The sequence below is a fragment of the Grammomys surdaster genome, unplaced genomic scaffold, assembly GCF_004785775.1.
Source record: "Grammomys surdaster isolate TR1022 unplaced genomic scaffold, NIH_TR_1.0 252, whole genome shotgun sequence".
In the NCBI taxonomy this organism is placed as follows: Eukaryota; Metazoa; Chordata; class Mammalia; order Rodentia; family Muridae; genus Grammomys; species Grammomys surdaster.
In genome coordinates this window covers 1214401-1238582 of record NW_021604693.1, presented here as the reverse complement: position 1 = coordinate 1238582, position 24182 = coordinate 1214401, and the positions used below count along the sequence as shown (strand labels likewise).

Sequence of the window (24182 nt, the reverse complement as noted above, 5' to 3'; positions counted from 1 at the left end):
CATCAGGGCTCACAGAGTCTGCATGGGTCTGTCCTAGGATCTCTGCATACATGCTGTGGCTGTTTGGCATGGTTTTGTTGTTGCTGTTGTTGTTTGGCTGCAGCAGGGGTTGCATTTTGCTGTGTACTCTTGGTTTGCTGTCCAGGACCTCACTCTGTAGACCAGACTACCCTCCAACTCAGAGATTCACCTGGCTTTCTCTCCTGAGTGCGCAGATTAAATGTGTTTGTCACAATCACCTGGCTTGCTTCAGGTTCAGTGAGAGTGGAGATGTCTCTGAAATTTTTACCTACACATGAAATGTTTTTGCCCCTATTGGTTTGCCTTGTCCAGTCTTAATATGAGGGTATGTGCTTACTGTTCTGGTATCTTGTTATGTCACCTTCAGTAAATGTCACTGAAAAGCCTTCTAGTCTCGGAAAGGAAATGGAGGTACAGTGAATCTGGGGATGAAGGAAAGTGGGGGAGGATTGTGTAATATTAGGAAAGAGGAGAGGATGGGAGCCTGTCTTCTTGTGTATTGAATGAGGGAAGAATAAATTTAAAAAAAGGAAAGCAACATCCACTGTGGGACATTCTCTGTGCTATTTTCAAACACACACATGTGCTTCTCTCTTACATCTGTGTAGGCAACCTCCAAAAACCAGCCATCAAGGCTGAACCAGGCTCTGTGATCCCCTCCGGAAAAGCCCTGACCATCTGGTGTCAGGGAAACCTGGATGCTGAAATATATTTTCTGAATAAGGAGGGAAGCCAAGAAACCTGGAGCACACAGACCCTACAGGAGCCTGGGAACAAGGGCAAGTTCTTCATCCCTTCTGTGACAGAAGAGCATGCAGGAGAATATCACTGTTATTGTTACAGCTCAGCTGGTTGGTCAGAGCCCAGTGACACCCTGGAGCTGGTGGTGACAGGTGAGGGGACAGTCAGATTCCTACCCCCAGGCTCTGCTCTCTGGAGTACTCCCCTCCCACCGAGTGATCCAAGAGAACATTGTGACACTGTGAGGACATGTAACAAACTTCCTCCTTTTCTCCTGGGAACCTATGGCTACTATAAACCCACGCTGTTTGTACTGTCCAGTCCTGTGGTGACAGTGGGAGGCAACATGACACTCCAGTGTGCCTTACAGAGTCACTATGATAAATTCATAGTCACCAGGAAGATCAGAAGTTCACGAGATCACTGGACACACAGTATATTCCTTCTAGTGAACTGTATGAAGCCCTGTTTGTTATGGGGTCTTTGACCCCAAACCACACAGGTATGTTTAGATGTTATGGTCACTGTGAGCATACCCCATAACAGTGGTCAGTACCCAGTGAGCTCCAACAAATTCTTATCTCAGATAAGTCCCTACTTGTTATTCACCTATCATTTTCTGATACCCTAAGTCCTTTGCCATGGCCTGCCCCTCTGCGGAGTTGCAGGTAGAGAAGGACTAAATGGAGAGCCAGTGTTCTCAATCACGGCCCTGCTTGGGGAGAAGTTGTGACATGTGCTGGGCAGGATGGGAAGTCAAAGGTTTTTAGTAAGAGCCAAGTCCTAAGTCACTGCCACCTTCCCTCTAGGGTTGTCCAAGAAGCCCTCTCTGCTGACTCACCAAGGCCATATCCTGGACCCTGGAATGAGCCTCACCCTGCAGTGTTGCTCTGACATCAACTATGACAGATTTGCTCTGTACAAGGTGGGAAAATCTAGCATCATGCAGCACCCTAGTCAGCGGACCGACACTGGCCTCTCTATGGCCAACTTCACACTTAACGATGTGAGCCTCTCCACTGGAGGCCAATACAGATGCTATGGTGTGCACAACCTCTCTTCTGAGTGGTCAGCATCCAGTGACCCCCTGGACATCCTGATCAGAGGTAAGGATCTACAGAGATTGAATCAGGTACCTAGCTACTGCCTAACCTCTCATGGTTAAGCTGAGAAGCTGATGGTCAGGATGAGACACAGGATCTTAGGAACAGATCCAGGAAGAGAAGAGTAGGAGCTGTGCTCAGTCAGAGAAAAGAGATGGAGACACAGGTTCTCAAGATGAAATCATGTGTTATTTGATCTAAAAATAAGGAAGCCAGCCTCTCATTATCCCTTTTCCCTTCAGGACAGCTCTCTGACACTCCTTCCCTCTCAGTGAAGCCTAACTCCACAGTACACTCACGAGAGAACATGACCCTGTTGTGTGGGTCAATGCACAGTGTCAACACTTCCATTAAGGGCAAGGATGGAGTGAAGGAGAAAGAAAGAGAGAGAGAAAGAGAGAGAGAGAGAGAGAGAGAGAGAGAGAGAGAGAGAGAGAGAGATGGGAAATGGTCATATCATGTGAGAAATGGAAGGATATGAGTGTTACAAGGGAAAAAACACAAAAAAACACACTGAGAATCTGAGTCTGTACTCTTATGGGCTCTCCAGGGAAACCGCACTAAGTATTCTTCTGTGACTGCTAAGAGTAGTGATGTAGGGACTAATTCCTGAAATGAACTGTTCTACTCTGAATTTGCTGGTTTCACTGGTATGTCATTGGTCTTCTATAAGCACAATTGTCCTAAAGTATTGAGTAAGAATAAGAAAGCAGACTCAGCTATGCCGCAGGAAAGATTCCTCCCAGAAGTCCTTGAGCTTATGTGGTAAGAAAACTGGGCATCTACAATAAACGATGAAGTGTAACTCAGAGGAAACAATAAGGTCTCCTCAGTAAACATTTATCCTACTCCTCTTACTCTATCCTCAGAACCAGCTGAGACCTTCTGTCCATCCTAGAACATGCCCAAACCCAAGTCAGTCCAATAAAGAAAATTGCAAGTCATAGCATAGGAAACAGTAGAACCGAGTTCTGTCCAGACAAAACATGGGCCCTTGGTGGACACTTAGTTTTCTTGCAGGAATTTGGAACATCCCTAATTTCTGTAACTTCTTTGTGTAAATCCACAGCCCCAGAGAACCAGGATCACACAATGGAGAATCTCATCAGGATGGGGATTGCTGTCGTGGTCCTCATAGCCCTTGTGATTCTGGTCTTTGAGGCCAGAGGCAACCAGACACAGACCCACTGTACAACTGGGAGATAATCTGAAGAGAACAACATATATTTTTCAAGGTACCACAGTACGGGAAATCAATCTGATGATGCAAAGTTTTCTGTCAGTAAATACAGAACTCAGGTTGACAAACTGTCAGGAGAGAATGTGCTGGGAGAAAAATTGTATTTGGGATTCAGAAGAAGGTGGGAGTTTAATGATGAGATTCTTACTCAGTAAATCAACTACTGTCCCTCCACATACCAGACCATTTGCTTCCTGAACCAACAGTCTTCTGAAACTATAAAGTGATGGAATATGCTGTCCCATCTGCCTGGAACTTCTTTGACATGTTTGATTGTGATTTCTGTAAGGGATATATTCATTTCACTTTTAAGGCCTTTGTGAACATTGTAATATTGGCTTTAAGGTCATTTTATAGTGTGTGTGTGTGTGTGTGTGTGTGTGTGTGTGTGTGTGTGTGTGTGGTGTGTTTCTGTGTCTTTGTGTTAATTTAGTTCTATTTAAGGCAAGTTGTTGGCCAGGGGCTTGGGAGGGGATAGACTTAGTGAGTATCTCTGGTTCTAGTAGGATCTCTGAAATGCATTCAGAGAAGACGGGTGGGAAATGGAGTATACAGTGAAGTTTCCTGCTCTTGGGTAAGAATTCAGAGGAGTAGCAGGCCAAGCTTTGATAGTGAGAGGCTTAACTGTTGTCCCTTCAGATGGAGGATTCCAGGAAAACAGGCCAACTTCTGGGTGATACTGATTGTATAAAGGAAGATATCCATAAAATGACTCCTAGATCAATGTTTTGCTCAGCAATTATCACAGAAGTTTCCTCCTGTATAATATGAGAAATTATACAGACTCATAACTGAACGATGTGCAGAGAAAGATCTGACTACACTGAATCCTGAATGGAATGGATGCCCTTTCTAGGCTCAGGAAACTTTGAGGAACAGGAGTTGGAGAGATTGTGTGAGCCAGAGGAGAAGGATGACACCAAGGAAACTATGTTTCCAGTCATAAGTGTCTAACGCAAATATGGACTCACAGAGACTGTGGCAGCATATACAGGGCCAGTACAGGTCTAAGTGAGATCATGTCCCAGTGCTGAGAGACAATGTAGACACAAGACCTCATCTATAATCCAGAAGCTATCACACACTGATAAACACTTGCCAAAGAAAAATTAGTTGTTCCAAGAAAGGCACACTGCTATGAAAGCAAACTAAAGGGCAATTCTCGGGCCCACCAGTGTCTGGACAACACAAAATGAACCCATGATAGTTTAACCAGTCTTTGCTTACATCGCTTGTTTTGCATATATATATATATATACGTATATGTATATATACGTATATATATATATATACATATATATATACATATAATGATTTCCTGTTTTGTATTTTCATGAGGTTTGAGGTAATTCATAATGTAGATGTGTATAAAGGTTACCAAATTACACATCTTAAACACATTCGATTCTATTTACAAGTGTTTCATGTATGGTTCGGAGATAGATTTTCATCTTCTTCTTCAATTTTTCCATTCTGTATGAACAATGATTTTATTTGTCTAATGTCATTTCAGTTTAAATTTCAGTATGTATGTGAAGTACTTAATAAAATTTAAATATTACCTCCATAACACAAACTTTCATAACCTTAAAATATGATTATACTGGCCCCTCCATTTTCTTCCTTTAAATAACTACCATATTCTGCTTCCCCTACTCACTCACAAACTGATCAGTTGATTTTCTTTGTTATATACATACATGTGAATATTATGTGCATAAATATGTAAACACATTCCACTGAGTCCATGTAGTGTTGTTTCTTCATGACTTTGAGGCTCACCATGTGACATTGCATGAGAAACTAAGGTCCGTCCCTAGGACAAAAGTGATTCTAACTCTCTCAACATTTCTTAGTTGTCTATCCTTCGTTATCTAGGGATGGTGACCTGTCAGAAATTCTCCTACCACACTAGTGTGTCTACTGGTGTTGTTCCTCTTCAGGTCTTCTTTAGGCAGTCATATTGTTGAGGTATTACGCAAATGGTTTTCCTGTCTTTCTAGGAGACAAAATCTTACACAAGATTTCTAGGTCTTATGGCACTTAGTCTTTCTGCTCCCTCTTCTGCAACGTTCCCTGAGCCTTAGGTGCAGGAATTACCTTGTAGATACATCAGTTGGGGCTAAGAACTTCCCAATTATGTGTTCTTTGTTATTTCACCAGTTGTGGTTTTCTGTAATGGACTCTGTCTCATACAGGAGATGTTTTTGTTCTGAGGTGTTAGAGCTATACATAAGTGTGTTAATTTTCTATAGTCTTAGAGTGAAAAATAAACCAAGGAAATACATTACACAATTTACTAGGGTCATAGTAAATATGTTTCCTGCAATAGTACGAGCATGAATAATCTTTACAATAATAACTTATTTGAAAAACTACAGGTCTAACCACTTCCTGAATGGGCTCATACCTGTGATGAAGGAATACTCTTTCTTTTTTGTTGGATATTTTATTTACATTTCAGATGTTGTCCCCTTACCCCATTTAAACCCCACCCTGCCCAGGAACCCCTTATTCCATCCCCCTTCCTCCTTCTTCTATGAGGCTTTGCCCCCACCTACCCCCCAACTCATTCCTCCCCTCTCTCGAATTCCCCACACTTGCAATCCAGCCTTCATGGGACCAAGGATCTCCTCTCCTACCTGTGCCCAACAAGGCCATTCTCCCCTACATATGCAGCTGGAGGCATGGGGCCCTCCCTGTGTGCTCCCAGGCTGGTGGTTTAGACTCTGGGAGCTCTGGTTGGTTGGTACTGTTGCTCTCCTCATGGGGTCCAAACCCTTTTAGCTCCTTCAGTATTCACTCTAACTCCTCCATTGGGAACCCCATGATCAGTTCAATGGTTGGCTGTGTATATGTCAGACTCTTGCAGACCTCTAAGAGACAGCTATATCAGGCTCCCATCACCATGCACTTCCCTTCATTCACATCAGCGTCTACCTTTCGTGACTGCATATGTGATGGATAAGCTGGTGGAATGGTATCCAGATGGTCCCTCCTTCAGTTTATGTCCTACACTGTGTCTCCATATTTGCTCCCTTGAGTATTTTGTTACTTCTTCTAAGAAGGACCGAAGGTCATCCTTCTTCATGAGCTTCATGTGGTCTGTGAGCTGAATCTTGTGTATTTTAAGCTTCTGGACTAATATCCAATTATAAGTGAGTGAATATCATGTGTGCTCTTTTGTGGTTGGGTTACCTCAGATAAGGTGATATTTTCTAGTTCTATCCATTTACCTAAGAATTTCTCGAATTCATTGTTTTTAATAGCCGAGTAATACTCCATCGTTTAAATGTACCACATTTTTTGTATCCATTCCTAAGTTGAAGGACATCTGGATTCTTTCCAGCTTCTGGCTATTATAAATAAAGCTGCTATGAACATTGTGGAGCATATGTCCTTGTTATATGTTGGAGCATCTTCTGGGTATATGCCCAGGAGTGGTATAGATGAGTCTTCAGGTAATGCTACGTTCAATTTTCTGAGAAACTGCCAGACTGATTTCCAGAGTGGTTGTACCATCTTGCAGTTCTACCAGCAATGGAGGAGTGTTCCTCTTTCTCAACATCTTCGTTAGCATCTACTATCACCTGAATTTTTGGTATTAGCCATTTTCACTGGTGTTAGGTGGAATCTCAGGGTTGTTTTGATTTGCATTTCCCTGAGGACTAAGGATGCTGAACATCTCTTTAGGTGCTTCTCAGCCATTAGAATTTCCTCAGTTGAGAATTCTTTGTTTAGCTCTGTACCCCATTTTTTATAGGGTTGTTTGGTTGTCTGGAGTCTAATTTCTTGAGTTCTTTGTATATATTGGATATTAGCCCTCTATTGGATGTAGGATTGGTAAAGATCTTTTCCCAATCTGTTGGTTGCCATTCTGTTCTATTGACAGTGTCCTTTGCCTTACAGAAGCTTTGAAATTTTATGAGGTCCAATTTGGCAATTATCGCTCTTAGAGCATAAGCTATTGGTGTTCTGTTCAGGAACTTTTCCCCTGTACCTAGGTACTAGAGGGTCTTCCCCACCTTCTTTTCCATTAGTTTCAGTGTATCTGGATTTATGTGAAGGTCCTTTATCCACTTGGACTTGAGCTTTGTATAAGGAGATAAGAATGGATCGATTTACATTCTTCTACCTGCTGACCTCCTGTTGAACCAGCAGCATTTGTTGAAAATGCTGTCCTATTACAGTAAATTATGTAGAAATATATAGTATGTATTTATAGTATATATAGTAATATATACTATATTATATATAGTATACTATAGTGTATATATAGTAAATTTTAGATAGCTATAGCAATATACAGCAAACCAGTAGCCAACATCAAACTGAATGGAGAGAAACTTGAAGCAATCCCACTAAAATCAGGGACTAGACAAGGCTGTCCACTCACTCCCTACATATTCAATATAATACTGGAAGTCCTAAATGAAGCAATTAGGCAACAAATGGAGGTCAAAGAGATACAAATAGGAAAGGAAGAAGTAAAAATTTCACTATTTGCAGATGATATGATAGTGTACTTACATCACCCCAAAACTTCCACCTGAAAATTCCTTAACCTCACAAAAAACTTTAGCGAAGTGGCTGGATATAAAATTAACTCAAACAAATCAGTAGCCTTCTTTTACTCGAAGGATAAACATACTGAGAAAGAAATTATGGAAATGACACCTTTCACAATAGCCACAAATAATATAAAATACCTTGGTGTGAATCTAACCAAGCAAGTGAAAGATCTGTATGACAAGAACTTCAAGTCTCTGAAGAAAGAAATCGAAGAAGATCTCAGAAAATAGAAAGATATCCCATGATTATGGATTGGCAGGAAAACTTAGTAAAAATAGCCATCCTGCCAAAAGCAATCTACAGATTCAATGCAATCCTCATCAAAATTCCAACTCAATTCTTCATAGAGATAGAAAGAACAATTTGCAAATTCACTTGGAATAACAGAAAACCCAGGGTAGTGAGAAATATTCTCAAAAATAAGAAAACTTCTGGGGAATAACCATCCCTGACATCAAACTGTACTACAGAGCAATAGTTATAAAAACGGCGTGGTATTGGTCCAAAGACGGGCTGGAAGATCAATGGAATAGAATTGAAGATCCAGAAATGAACCCACACACCTATGGTCACTTGATCATTGAAAAAGGAGCTAAAACGTCCAGTGGAATACCCTTTCTTCTAATGGTCATTATTTTCCTGTAGTTCTCTGTCTACAGATGGACCCTTGGAAATATCCATTCCTCAGTCATATATTCACCTGTACTGCATTGGTTAGATCCTGTTTATTTCTCAAAAAATTAAAAAGCCATGTCTTTGACAATTTCTCCAAAAGGACTTCACTGAAGTCTTCCTGGTTTTTTGTCTCTTACAATCTTTATGGACTCTCTAGTATTCCCTGAGCCATGTATACAGGTGCTGTGACAGAAATATGTCTGTTGGGACTGAACTCCTCATGTTCTGTGAAGGAGACTCACTGGATATATTTGTGCACCCATCAGTGAGCCCAACAGGGCCCTATAGATACAAGCACATGCTCATATACAGAACTTTGGTTAAAACCAATGGGAAATAACAAAACAAAAGGCAAAGATGAGGGATGTAAATTTTGGGATGTGAAGACAGTTGCTATGGATATGAGACATATAAAAGGGATCAGAACAGGAAGAATCAGAATGCATCATATGCATGTATGATATTTCAGTGAAACCATTCACTTAATAAAGACAAAAATAACCTGGAAAGAAGCTAAATTTGCTCTAGAAAGAGAAGATATTTTGCTTGGTTCCAACTATGCTGTTTCAGACAACATGAAAAGAAAGTTCATTTTTCCCAGATTCATGTGACCCTGAAGACAATATGAAATTAAGCACACAGAACTCTGAGCAGGTGCATGAAATGATGTTTCTTGCAGAGGAAGTCTCAGTCTCCAAATGATTATCAATAATATTCAATGTCTTAACCAACATCAATTTCAAAATGACCAGGATCCAATCATGATGGCGAGTTGATATTAAATCTCATGGAAACTTCAGTCCAAGGATTAATCTTACTGAAGGCTGTCTTCCCTCCACACGCATGCATCCAGCCTGGCCTCTATATGTTAGTAACAGTAGTTTCTACGAATTCTCATTGTAGTGAACTACAAATGTTCTTTCTTAAAACACACAGTTCTCACTTCTCCCTGCTCTAGTTCTTAGTTCCTTTTGTGGCTTTTAATCCTCTGACAGGAGTGTGAGCAGATGTTAAGGAAAATTAAAGAGACTGATTTCAGTTTAGAGCACTTGAATCTTCACACCCTCCCAGTCATTCTCTTCTTGTCAAAATTACAGCCTGACATTCATGGAAACTGTGTTACAAATCCTCAACAATCTAAGTTGAATGGAAGTTTTGGTAACCAAAAACCTGAGAAGAGACAGGCCATAGATCTCTACTACTGTTTTCCTAAAGGACATAGAAAACAAAATAACTGCTAGGTCAATGTCTTGCTCAGCCATTATCAAGGAAGCCTCCTTCTTGTAGGAGATGGGAACTAACACAGAGACCCTTCTGAACAATGTGCAGAGAGAGAGACCTTGGATTTCTGAATCCTTAATGGAAAGTCAATATCAAACACCCACACTCCCTGGGGTTCACAGGACTCTAAGGGAGAGAAATTGGAGAGATTGTAAGAACCAGACAACATGGATGGAACCAAGGAAATTATGTCTTCCAGACAATGGATGCAGAGAAACTGTGTCAGTATGCACAGGACCAGAACAGGTCTAAACTAGATGGTGTCCCAGAGCTGAATGGGGATTAGGGACACAAGATTTCATCCATAAACTTGAAGCCATCTCCAAGTAAAAATACTTGCAAAAGAAAATTTAGATTTTTTTCAACAGTCATATTGGCATATAAAGCACACTGAAGGGTAGGTCTCATACCCAGCAATACATGGCCAACACAAAACGTATTTTTGGAGGCATCTTTTTTCCTTACAGGTCTTTTATTTTATACTATGATTTCCTGTTTGGTGTTGTATATGATTTCTCTATGTATGAATATGTTTCTCTCTGTTTATACGTGCTTCACGACAGAATTCTGCGACTTTTGAAGAAACACTAATACCAATACTCCTCAAACTATTGCACAAATTAGAAACAGAGAAACACTGCAAACTCATTCAATGTAACTCTGATACCTAAAACACGAGACTCAAAAAGAAAGCAAATTTCAGATCAATCTCCCTATCAAAACTAGAAGGGCTTAGAAAGATATTTTACAAATTCTAAAAACCACAGATGCCAACCTAGACTATCTTACCCTGCAAAAACCCAACCATATTATGGTGCACAACCACTGGTAACTTCAATCCCAGGGAATCCAGTATTATCTTCTGAAAATACAAAAAACAAACACATACTGTGTCTCTGTGTGAGTGTGAGTGTGTGTGTGCACATGTGTGTGTGTGCACATGTGTGTGTGCATTATATACAGGCTAAACTCTAATAACTCTAATAACTTTATTAACTATATGCTCAGCCCAGGGAGTGGCACTGTTAGATGAAGAACTTTGGAGTAGGTGTGGCCTTGTTGGAGAAGGTATGTACCTATAACTTTAAGACCCTCATTCTAGCTCTCTGGAAGTTGGTTTACTGCTAGTAGCTTTCAGATGAAGATGTAGAACACTCACTCAACTCCTCCTGCATCATGTCTGGCTGGATGCTACCATATTCCTTCCTTGTTCATAATGGACTGAATCTCTGAACCTATAAGCCAGCCCCAATTAAATGTTTTTATAAGACTTGTCTTGGTCATGGCATTTGTTCATATCAGTTAAACCTAAGACAATCTTAAATTACATAGATTTAAAATTTGATCTTTAAGACATAAACATCTATATAAAAGCATGTACCATCAGACATTGTATGAGAGAGGGACAACAAGATAAAACAGACCACTCAGGCTACTTTGCTATTTGACAGAATAGCTAAGCAGAATATCAGTAAGGGATCATCAAACACCACAAGCAGACTTCAAACCAAGGACACGATTGTGTTAAAACAAGGCACCCACAACATTGTCCAGGACAGCCCACTGCAGGTCACAGAACAGGCCTTTGGATTAAGAAGGTGAGCTCACATCAAGGAGTAGTTCAGTCACACACACAAAAAATAATACAGTGATTTATTAAGTGAAAGGAGAAATGGGAACTCTCATGGGATTAAACAGCACATTTGCAACAACCAGAAGTTCAGGGAAAGAACCAGGTTAGTGAAATTCAGGCTAATAAGGAGAGTAAGCAGATGAACAGAGTAAGGAAAAGGGAAGATGGAGGGAGAAGGACTCAAGCAAAACACAATATACATAGGAAAGATAATTTTAAAGATGTAAAATTTTAAACCCAAACCTGGAAGTGGTGGCCCATATCCCTAATCCCTGCACTTGGGAAGCATCGTGTGGAGATTTCTATGAGGTCCAGTTTAGTCTGGTCTACATAATCAGGTCCAGGACAACAGGACTACATAGCCGCAGAGTGTCTCAATACAACCACAAAGATAACTAAGCCCATCAGCATAGGGAAAAAGATAGTAGAGGGAAAAAATACAACACCAAACATTGAAAATTACAGAGTAAAACTGGCGTGTAGCTCACTGGTAGAGTATGTGCTCAGGATACTGGAGGCTGTTCCATCAAACCCTAACACAAAAGTAAACAGGAAAAATTAACTTTATGAAATCTTTTTCTTGAACTCTACCTCCATGCAGACGCCAGCACGTAAGTCGTTGACAAGGAACTTAAGGGCAAATCTATCATCTTCCAGGTTGAACACAGTGACATCACTGACAATGTCAAGGCTGAGAAAGGGCAAGAAGTCATGTAGTTAAAGCCCCAGCAGCTACCATTAAAACTTATGGACAGAAACCAAACCCTTCCTTGACCACTACATCCAGAAAGATCCACCCTACACATGGTGCTGTGCCTGTGTGATGTCATCATCCAGGAACCCCTTTGCTGGATTCCCCAAGTTTACAACTGTAACACAATGATACAGTGCTGCCCTCAAGTGCTGCCCACGCCTGCACCACTGCACAATGAACTGCCACAAGAACAATGGTGGTCACACCAGCAACCTGTGACAGCAAGAAACTCAAATAAACCTGGGCACCTTTTTGGATCAAGTAATGTTTTGACTGAAGAAGGAGGACTTGTGAAAATGATGACGGTAATTTTTTGACCTGTGAGTTGTCTTTGTGATCACCTTTAAGAACTTAGTGTGATTTACAGGATCAACAATGTACAAGAAATTCTGATTCTGAAGTTGTCCCCAGACCTCCATGCATGTAGTTTGAAAACCACGTATGTACACACACAGACACACAGACACACACACACACAAACACACACACACACACAAATGAGTAGATAAATTAGCAAAAAATAATTTAAAAGTTGTACTAAAGTATATACACATTAAAAAACAGACATAGTAGTACATATTTATAATACAGCACTTGAGAGTATGAGAAAAGTTATAAAATTTTTATATGTGTATATATGATGCAGACATATACACCAAGAAATTTCTCAGAAACATTAGAAAATATTGAAAAGAAGTAAACATTTCACATAAAAATGTGAAAAAGAACAAAGAACAACCACGCTTAAATTTGTACTGTTGTGGGAGATGTTCACACATGTCTGCTACAACATGACTCTGACAGTGATGACAACAGGCAGACATGGTGGGGTATGGAAATGTCATATGTGTAAGACCTGATTACAGAGGGTCTACTGTCTGACCTAGTCATAGCACTGAGGAACTCAGAGCATGGTGTCTGAGGAGAGAAGTTCCAATTCCTGTGGTGCTGCTGAAATATTGCTATGTCATAACTACAGCAGTGCCTCCCAGGTCACACCCTGTTTTCATTCCCTTCAGACAGGCTCTGTAGCTCTGCCCTCAAGTACAGTTGTTGTCTCTGAGAGGAGATGCCATGACCTTCACCTTCATGGCTTCCTTCTGTCTTGGTGAAATGTGAAGAGGGGGAGGGGATACTGAGATTTATAGCTGAGCACTGACCCATCAGGAGACCCCAGGGACTCAGATGGTTCTACAGAGGAGAGGACCTGCTATGGTTTCAGGAACAAATATGTTACAAAAGACTCTCTTCCACGACTGGCTCTAGGCATCTGGATCCCAGTGTTAGCAGGTGAGTGTGTCTGCAGGTCTGAAATGCTCTTCTCTTCATATCCAATAGCCATGCCTGGACAGTGATGGTGAAAAACACAACAAGTGTATTAACCCTGGAGAGTGGGTGGAGGATCATGGGGTTAAGGACTGCAGTCTGAGGATGGATGTTCTGGGACTTAGCTGTTCTTTTCCTTCCAGGGTCACTCCCTAAGCTTATCCTCAGACTCTATGGTCTGCAAGGAGACAGATGTGACCTTCTTATGTGAAGAAAACTGAGGAACCAAAGACTATAAGCTCTATAAACAGGGAGGCCCAGCTCCATGGACAGCAGAATTCCCACCTAAACCTGGGAAGAAGGTTGAAATCTCCATCTCAAAAATTGACCTGTACGTTGCAGGAAAAGTACTGCCGTTACTATCAGACCTATGATGGATGCTCCAAATACAGTGACCTTCTGGAGCTGGTGGTGACAGGTGAGAGGGAAAAAGTGTCCCCATCCTGAGGCCTCACTGTCAAGAGTCACTCTGCTCTCAGTGCTGCACTACCACCTCACAGCCCTGGAGGATGACAGAGCCTGACACATTTAATTGATTCTGCCTTATTAGCCCAGCTTGTTAGCCCAGCCCAGCCCTGTGTTGACCTAAGGACAGAATGTCACCCTCTAGTGTGTTTCAGAGCAGGATTATAGCATAGTTACTCTGACTAAGGAGGAACCAGAGAACCTCTCCTAGAGGGAGGACTCACAGTAGAACAATAAAACTAGAAATTTTGAGGCCTCCTTCTCTGTGGGTTGGGTGACCTCCAGCCAGCGATGGACATTCAGATGCTACAGTTATGACAGGAGCAGGCCACAGATTTGGTCAGAACCTAGTGACCTCCTGGAGCTCCTGTTCTCAGGTGAGGAACCACAGCCTCTAAATAGAATATTGAAATGAGACAGGTGCTCAGGGAGGCCTTGATGTGTGCTGTATTTGAAGAGCCAAGACTCTTTACCCATTGACACAGAGCACAGGAGACAGTGGGACCAAGACACAGAACCAACATGGAAAGTGATAGTAAAATCCAGGATGTTTGGAGTGACATGAGTCTTCATGGGCCTTTGTCCTATTCTGGATCAACTTAAATGTCATCCATCTCCAAGTGAGACTTCCTCTGTGCTACTGTCAAAGAGACCCACCTCTTTTTCTCCTACGTTCTTGCAGGGGACCTCCCCAAAGCCTTTATCAAGGCTGAGGCAGGCTCTGTGATCACCTCTAGAAGTTCTATGACCATCTGATGTGAGGGGACCCTTGATACAGAAATGTATTTTCTGCATAAAGAGGGAAGTCACAAAACATGTATAAAACAGAACCCAGAGAAGCCTGGAAAGAAGGCCAACTTCACTATCCTTTTTGTGACAAAAACAACATGCAAGGCAATATTGATGTTACTGCTACAACTCAGCTGGTTGGTCAGTGCACAGTGACCCCTGGAACTGGTGGTGACAGGTAAGAAAACTGTCACAGTCCAGTCTTAGTCTCTGTGCTCAGGAGTATTCCCTCCTACAGATTAGCCCTAAGGAATATCATGATTGCATGAGAACATGTGATTGTTTCCTCCTTCTCTTCCAGGAATCTGTTACAATAATCCTGTCCTTTAAGTACTGTCCAGCACTGTGGTGACCTCTGGAGGAAAAACAAAGCTCAAGTGTAGCTCAGTAGAGGGATATAAGTTCTTTCTCACCAAAGAAGAGAAATTTCCCACCTCTCTGAATTCACATTATGTAGATGCTACTTGGCATTCTATATCTCTGTTCACTGTGGAAAAGGAGACCACAACCCAAACAGGAACATTCAGATGTTATATTTACTACTCGGATACCCCAGAGATGTGGTCTGTACAGAGAGAGCCTATGAAAATTCACATCTCAGGTGAGTCCCCACTGTCATTCACAATCGTTTTGTGAGACCCTAAACCCTTTGCCATGGTCTGTCCTCTAGAAGGCTCCAGGTAGAGAAGGACTAAATGGAGAACCTGTGCTCTGAACAATATCCTCATTTGAGACTTTGTGACATGTGCAGGGCAGGATGGGAGCCTACAAGTATTTGGTAAGACCAAGTCCTCAGTCCCTAGGCTGTCACCTTCACTCTAGGACTGTCCAAGAAGCCATCTCTACTGACTCACCAAGGCCATATTCTGGACCCTGGAATGAGCCTCACCCTACAGTGTTGCTCTGATATCAACTAGGACAGATTGGTTTTGTACAACTTGAGGAAAGCTGACTTCATTCAGCACCTTAGCCAACACACAGAGACTGGCCTCTCCTTGGCCAACCTCCAACTGGGCTATGTGAGCCTGTCCACCGGGGAACAATACATATGCTATAATGCACAGAACCTCTCCTCTGAGTGGTCAGCCTCCAGTGACCCCTGGACATCCTGATCACAGGTGAGGAACTAAAGAGATTCTTTCAGGGACCTGCACTCTGCTCAGGCTTTCATTGGAGAGCCCAGGAACTGAGGGATGAGATGAGGGATAAGAATCTTGGGCAGAAACAGATGGAGAGCAAGATCAGCAGGAGATGAGCTCTGTCAGACAAAAGAGACACAGTCCCCAGTGTCGTCAAGGGAAAACCAGGAGAAATTTCAACTCAGAACAATAAACACAGCCTCTCATCATCTCTCTTCTCTTTAGGACCTCTCTTTGTGACTCCTTTCCCCTCAGTGCAGTCTAACTCTACAGTACACTCACGAGAGAACGTGATTCTGCTATGTTGGTCAATATACACTGTAGACACTTTCATTTTTTCCAAGGAGTGTTCAGCCCACCAAACTCTTGAACTAAATCAAAGTTCCAAAATCAGAATTTCCAGGAAGAACTCTCCATGAGTGCTGTGAGCTCCACCCTCTCCAGCACCTACAGATGCTATGATTGTCAAGACTCATCTCTGCCTGTTCTCACATGCAATGCCCCTGTGGAGCTCATAGTCTCAGGTGAGGTGATGCTTGTATCTGAGAGTAACTTACAATTGAAACAAATTATTGTCCCTCAACATACTGGGAGCCTTTGCTTCCTGAACCAACACTTCTTCTTTTTCTTTTTTTAATATAATATATTTTTTTTCAAATTGTAATTTATACTCATTTATACAGGGGTTATAAACACAGAAAGACAGGATGTGGGGAAGGGGATGACACTGGAGTGTGGGTGTTCAGGGGGAATACAGATATCTTTCAGAACAGGGTATCGGCTAAACCAACACTTCTGAAACTATAAAGTGATGGAATATGCTGTCCCATCTGCCTGGAATTTCTTTCACATGTCGATTGTATTCTTCTGTATTTCTCTTAGACATTTATTTATTCACTTTTAAAGCCTTCTGTCATCTTTATAAATTTATTTAAAGTCATTTTCTTATGTGTGTGTATGTGTGTGCGCGTGCGCACGCATGTGCACACATAAGCGCCTGTGTGTCTGTTAGCTTATTGCCAATAGATAAGCATTCAGGCAACTAGGTTGTCAGGGATGTGTGACACACAGATATTTAGTTCCTGTTTCTGGTGACAGCAGGCCTCCTAGTAAGCATGCAGGTCTTGGAGTGGGAAATGGAGAATGCAGTGGTGTTTATTGCACTCTGCTAAGCATTCAAGGGACTTGGCAGGCCAGGGCTTGGAGAGGAGAGGCTTACCTAGAGTCCCTTAGGATGGCAGCCCTCCAAGTAATCAGGCAGAGTTGTATATGCCACTATTTAAAAAAAATACCAATAAAATGATTCCCAGATCAATGTCTTGTTTATCAGTTATCACAGAATTTTTCTCCTGCAGGAGATGGGAACTAATACAGAGACCCACAACTGAACAATGTGCAGAGAAAGATCTGAAGACACTGAATCCTGAATGGAATGTCTGCACATTTCTTGGCTTGGGGAACTTTGAGGAATTGGAGTTGGGGAAACTGAGAGCCACAGGACATGGATTACTCCAAGGAAATTATATTTTCCAGATACAGGAGGCTGACACAAATATGTACTTGTAGGAACTGTGGCAATATGCACAAAGCCAGCACATGTCTACGTGAGTTTCTGTCTCAGTGCTGATACATGTGGACACAGATTTCATCTATAACCCAGAAGCTAACTACAAGTGATACATCTGCAAAAGAAAATTTAGGATGATGCGAGCGGAGCCGGAGACAAGAGCAGAGGCTGAACTCGGGATCTCACAAGATGGCCGGGCTGCCCCGCAGGATCACCAAGGAAACCCAGAGTTTGCTGGCAGAACCAGTTTCTGGCATTAAAGCAGAACCAGATGAGAGCAACGCTCGTTATTTTCATGTGGTCATTGCTGGCCCCCAGGGTTCCCCCTTTGAGGGAGGGACTTTTAAACTTGAACTATTCCTTCCAGAAGAATATCCAATGGCAGCACCTAAAGTACGTTTCATGACCAAAATTTATCATCCTAATGTAGACAAGTTGGGAAAAATATGTTTAGATATTTTGAAAGATAAGTGGTCCCCAGCACTGCAGATCCGAACAGTTCTGCTATCCATCCAGGCTTTGTTAAGTGCTCCTAATCCAGATGATCCATTAGCAAATGATGTAGCTGAGCAGTGGAAGACCAGTGAAGCCCAAGCCATAGAGACAGCGAGAGCATGGACTAGGCTATATGCCATGAACAATATTTAAGTCGATCAGATCATCAAGTGTACACCACTTCTCCTGTTCTGCCAAGACTTCTTCCTTTTTTTTTTTGTTTGCATTTAATGGACACAGTCTTAGAAACATTACAGAATAAAAGCCCAGGCATCTTCATCTCTGGTGATTACATGTACATTAGCAAATCTGTCTTGTCCTGATTCACTGTTGTAAAGCATGAGCAGAGGCTAGAAGTATCATCCGGGTTGCTGAGAGATGTTGAGAAGCAGGACTCTCTTCTTTGACTTCTTCCCCATCATGGTTAAAGTACAAGGCACTGTGAATGAAGGTAGTTGTCAGGGTTAGCTGCCAGGGGTATGGGTGTTTTTATTTTATTTTTTGGGGGGAAAATAGTTTAATTTTATGGCCTCCTTTCCCCTCCTTCCTCTTAAGGATCTAATTGCAGTGGTTAAATGCAGCTAACCAGTTTTTTAGAATACGCTCTCTAGCCAAGTCTAACTTTAGATGCTGTAGATGGACAAGCTTGATTGTCTGAACCAAAATGGGAACATGAAATAAACATCACAGCCCTCACTAATAACATTGTGACTTTGCTGTCAAGTGTAGAGTCTCCGTCCCCCACCCCCACCCCCAAAAGACAAAGAAAAAATCTTGTGACCATTTTGTATGGCTTGTCTGGAAACTTCTGTAAATCTTATGTTTTAGTAAAATATTTTTTGATATTCTAAAAAAAAAAGAAAAGAAAATTTAGGTTTTCCAACAATGTACAATGGTTTGCAAAGCACACTGAAGAGCAGGTCTCATGGCCAGCAGTATGTGGATAAAAGAAAATGAACTCACTGGTGTTTTTGCAGTTCTTTGCTCATAAGACCTGTCTTTTTTTTTCCACAATGAAACAAATTTATTCATTTTACACAAAGTTGTTATAACTCAGAAATTATTTGCTGGAGGTTAAATCCTATTGCTGTGATGGATTTCTAAAAGAAGAGCCAACAACTAAATAAGAAAGTTTTAATTATTTCCTATTATGCACTCAGCCATTTATTTCTCTTATTTGTGGTTTATGTTCAATGTCAATCATTTCCACAGCATGAGAAGTTAGAAGTTAGCATGAATCAAAGTATGAATATACAAACACAATATCCCATCAAACACATATACAGCATTCAAGTACAAAGCAAGATGGAGTTTTGACTCTCACACACAGTAGTTTCGTATCTGTGAGATCTGAATGTTCATGTGTTGGTTTTTATTTATTTATTTATTTTTATTTTTTATTTTTTGGAAAAAACTTTTATTGAAAGATTGACCTAATGAGGAAACAATGCTGTGATGTTGAGTAATCTGCCTTTATTTTCATTTATTAAATGGGACTCATAACAGGCTATAATGTTTTTTTGAACTCTCTTGGTACATTTGCTCTGAAGGTCTTCTGAAGGTGCTTATAGTATTTATTTATTTATTTATTTATTTATTTATGTATTTATTTTCAAATCGTAATTTTTACTTATTCACACAGGGGTTATAAACACAAAAAGGCAGGACATGGAGAAGGGGATGACACTGGAGCATGGGTGTTCAGGGAGAATACAGGTATCTTTCAGAATAGGTTATCGGCAAGGTGAAGGTTCAGGGGACAGGTCACTATGACTCTGCCTATGATTCACTTGTCCTTATCTAAGTTGGTATTTTCTGCCAAGGCTACCTATTTACAAGGTCTATGACTACTCAGGCTGGTGAATTTCCACAAAAGCTGCCTGTTTACAATAGTTTAAAGCCATCTCTTTCAATGTTTTTCCACAGAGACCCACGACTTGGTGTTAGTATACATGTATGGCAGGCCTATTGCTGATTTTAGCCCTATGGCTGATTTTAGGCCTTCAGTGTATAAGCAGGGGTGTCCCTGACATCTCCTCCCTTCTCTAAGTATAGAAGGGCTGTGGTGATTCTAATCTTGTGAAGGCAGGGATAGAGGCCTGACCTCCAGTAATTGAAGAGGACCTTGTAATGGCTCCAGTCCCCCTGTCATTGTCCAGTGAAGCATGAGGGCCATACCCATCCTGATGTCTTTTTCCTGGAGAGGGGATACTTTTGACATCAACCCCTATGCTGTTAGGCTTGTCCCTCAGGCAACCCAGCGAGATATTTTTAACTTTTATTTATAGTCCTTTGCAGTGCTTAGCCTCGCAGCCTAAGCAAGAATTCAGATTGCCAGTCAGAGGGGTTCTGGGTGGCCCCTCTCTGCTTGAAGACCTGTCTTTTGATATGTCTTACTTTGTCTTCTACTTTTATATTGTGATGTCCTGTTTTGTGTCTTTGTGATATTTCAGGGAATTCATAAGGTAGATGTGTAAAGAAATCACAAATTTATTCATCTCAAGAACAAACAATTCTCTTTACCATTGATTCGTGTATGATTTGAAAAAAGATTTTTGTTTTCTTCATCAAATTTTCCATTGTGTGACTAACATTATTGTGCCTAATGTCATTTCACTGTAAATTTCAGTTCATATATAAAGTATTATACAGAATTTAAATACTTCTTCCATAACAAAAACTTTTATATCTAACATATGATTATATTGATCCCTCTACTTTTTTCCTTCAAACCACTGCAATATTCCTCTTTTCCTACACACTTTCCAACTGATAGGCTGAGTATTTTTGTCAAATATAAATACATATACACACACATACACATATACATACACATATACATATATATGCATAAATATGTCAACATGGTCTCTTAAGTGTTGTTTGTACATGACTTTGGTCCTCAACATATGAGGTTCCATGAGAAACTAGAGTCCATCCCTGGAGAAGAGTGATTCTACCTCCCTCAGCACTTCTTAGTTGACCACTGTTCTTTGTCTAGGGCTGCCGGCCTGACAGAATTTCCCCTACCACATTAGTGTGTCTACTGCTGTTGTTCTTCTTCAGGTCTTCTTTGGGCAGCCATATTGTTGAGGTTTCACAGAAATAGAATCTCAGTCATTTCTAGGAGACACAATCTCACAGAAGATTTCAAGCTCTTACAGCACTTAGTGTCGTCGTTGTCCTCCTCCTCCTCCTCCTCCTCCTCCTCCTCCTCCTCCTTCTCCTCCTTCTACTACTATTACTACTACTTCTATTTCTTCTTCTATTATTATTATTATCATTATTATTTTACTAATACTTCTTCTATGATATATCCTGAACCTCACATGCAGGATTTCCATTGCAGATGGATCAACTGATTCTAAGAACCTCCCAATCAGTTACTCTACGCAATGTGACCAGTTAAAGTTGTCTGTAATGGTGTCTGTCTCCTATAAAAGATGATTCTATAATGAAAGGTAGGAGCTACACATATCTGTTAGTGTTTCCAGCGTTTTAAAATGAAAAATACACCAACAAATATATATGACACACATTAATAGATTCAGAGTTAATATGTTTTCCTTCAGTTGTGAGCCTGTCATTCAATAGTAGAATAATAATGTATCTGTCTAAAAAATTATAGGTCTAACCATTCAGCACTGGGAAAATGATAAACAGGCTCACACCTATGAAGGACTAATTCTGTTTTACTAGTGTTTGTTATTTTCACGTACTTCTCTGTCTATGCATGGGACTGCATGAAAATATCACCTTTCTGCATTAATATATTCATTAAGATCTTTTTTGTTGTTGTTTTTTGAGACAGGGTTTCTCTCTGTAGCCCTGGCTGTCCTGGAACTCACTCTGTAGATCAGGCTGGCCTCAAACTCAGAAATATGCCTGCCTCTGCCTCCCAAGTTCTGGGATTAAAGGCATGCACCACCACCGCCCGGCCAATATATTCATTAAGACTGCATTGTTCTAGACTTGCTTGTTTCTCCAAAAATTAAAAAATTATTTCTTAGACTATACTACTAGGAAAAACTATTTCACTGAATTCTTCCTGATATTTTGTCACTTACAGTCCTTGTGAACTCTCTTCTCTAATGTTCCCTGAAATGTACATACAGGTGTTGTGTTGTAGATGTATCTCTTGGTGCTGGACTCTTCATGATCTATGAAGGAGACTCACTGTCTTTAGTCATGCACTCACGTGTGATCCCATTGGGTTCCTTAGATACAGACACATAGTAATGTAAAGAACTTTATTTAAAGTAGAGACTTGATTGCCAGGTAGGGGGATAACAATGGGGATCTCCACAAAATCTGAGGAAGTGAGGATGGGAAAATGGGAGGAGGAACTTTGTGAAGGGGAAACCAGGACACAGGTGAAGGAGTGGAATTTTCAGGGATGAGGTGGGAGTTGCCATGGAGAGGAGATATATAAAAGAGATTGAGATAGGAATGATCAGATGCATTATATACATGTATGACATTATCACTGAACATACACATTAAATGAGACAGAAAATTAACTTGGAAAAAAGTTGAATTTGCTCTGGAAAAAAACCAAGGGATTTGCACTGATCTGACTTCTCTGTTTCAGTCAATTTATTGAAAAGGGACTTCATTTTCTCCAGGTTCATATAACTGTGAAGTACCTGTGACAATATTTAGTAAGCAGAGGAATTAGGAGATGCTTGAATTGATGTTCATTGCAGAGGAAGTCTCATTTTCCAAATGATTATCAGTAATGTTTAATGCCTATTAAGCCAACATCAGATATCTAATGACTGAATCCTATCATGCTGGTAATTGATATTAAAACTCAGGCAAACTCCAGGCCAAGAGATAAAATTACTGAAGGCTGTTTCCTCCCCATGCATCCAGCCTGCCCTCTTTTTCATAGGTAGCAACAGTTCTCCTATGAATTCTTGCTGTATTTAACAAATATATTTCTTAGCAAATGCTGTTCTCTCCTCTCCCTGCTCTAGTTCTTAGTTCCTTGTGTGGTTTTTAATCCTTGGAGAGTCATGCAAACAGCTATTGAGGAAAGTTTCAGAGACCTGATTTCAGTTTAGAGCAGTTGAATCTTCATATCCTCAAATTCCTTGTCCTCTAACCAAGATTACAGCCTCACACCCATGGAAATAATTATATACATCCCTACAAATCTAAGCCCCACCACAACTCTGATGTCCAAGAACCTGAGCTGAGGTAGGCCATGGGTCCACTACTGTTTTTCTAAAGTAACACAGCAATAACATGACTCCTAGATCAATGTCTTGTTCTTCCATTATCAGAGAAGCCACATCCTTCTAAGAGATGGGAACTAATGCAGATACCCACCAATGAAAAACGTCCAGAGTGAGTCCTTGGAACAGTGAATCCTTAATGGAATATCGGCATCAAACATTCACCATTTCCTGGTCACAGGAGACTCTAGGGAAAAGGAATTGAAGAGATTATAAGAACAAGAGGCCTTCCAGTCTGTGACTGAACACTGAGCAAGTCTTGGGCTTCAGCTCTGCACCCAATCCCACAAAACCCAGTGGAGGCGGGGCTCCCAGGAGCTCTCACCCCGGCAGTAACTTAGGTAAGGAGACAGCAACACCCGCACCAAACAGGGAGTAACTAGGACCCACTGGGACCCTGGAATTCACTCCTGGCTAGGGGCATTGGTTCCTTCAGGTCTGCACCTGAGCACCAAGCAGATCTTGGGCCTCAGCTCTAACCCCAGCAGTAACACCCCCCCCAGTAGTTCTGACACAACCAAGACAATAGGAAAGACAGGCTCCTGTCAGGGACAGTGCAGGCAGCACTAAGGACATCCAGATGACAAAAGGCAAGCACAAAAACATAAGCAACAGAAACCCAGGGTACGTGGCATCATCACATCCTACTACAAAGGGCTATACTCACCAAAACTGGAAAACCTGGATGAAATGGACAATTTCCTAGACAGATACCAGGTATCTAAGTTAAACCAGGAGCAGATAAACCATCTGAGTAGTCCAATAACCCCTAAGGAAATACCAGCAGTCCTTAAAAGTCTCCCCACTAAAAAAAGCCCAGAACACGATGGTTGTAGTGCTGAATTCTATCAGACCCTCAAGGAAGACCTAATACCAATTCTCTTCAAACTATTCCACAAAATAGAAACAGAAGGAACACTACCCAATTCGTTCCATGAAGCTACAATAACACTCATACCCAAACCCCACAAGGACCCGACAAAGAAAGAGAACTTCAGACCAATCTCTCTTATGAACATCGATGCAAAAATATTCAATAAAATTCTAGCAAACCGAATCCAAGACCACATGAAAACAGTCATCCATCATGATCAAGTAGGTTTTATACCAGGAATGCAGGGATGGTTCTATATTTGGAAAT

The 24182-nt window shown here is 41.1% G+C and overlaps 1 protein-coding gene and 1 pseudogene across 3 annotated transcripts; both read left to right on the top strand.

Annotated features, from left to right (window-relative positions):
* The window catches only part of LOC114627361, a 59565-nt pseudogene extending 54726 nt beyond the window's left edge, over positions 1-4839 (top strand).
* Positions 3028-18504, top strand: LOC114627311 (ubiquitin-conjugating enzyme E2 N-like). Of its 3 annotated transcripts, none has more exons than XM_028775036.1 (8): positions 3028-3100; positions 11924-12325; positions 13044-13310; positions 13490-13764; positions 14494-14778; positions 14902-15201; positions 15965-16263; positions 17095-18504. In XM_028775036.1, the coding sequence occupies exon 8, from the start codon at positions 17496-17498 to the stop codon at positions 17952-17954; it is 459 nt and encodes a 152-aa protein (XP_028630869.1). In that variant the 5' UTR covers positions 3028-3100; positions 11924-12325; positions 13044-13310; positions 13490-13764; positions 14494-14778; positions 14902-15201; positions 15965-16263; positions 17095-17495; the 3' UTR covers positions 17955-18504. The 3 variants fall into 3 exon arrangements, with proteins under 3 accessions (XP_028630869.1, XP_028630868.1, XP_028630870.1); XM_028775035.1 differs by having other exon boundaries at positions 13040-13310; XM_028775037.1 differs by lacking the exon at positions 13044-13310.
* The last annotated feature ends 5678 nt before the right edge of the window (positions 18505-24182 follow it).

Coding starts and splice junctions, on each gene's coding strand:
- LOC114627311 (XM_028775037.1), top strand. CDS start 17,496: ATGGCCGGGCTGCCCCGCAGGATCACCAAGGAAACCCAGAGTTTGCTG.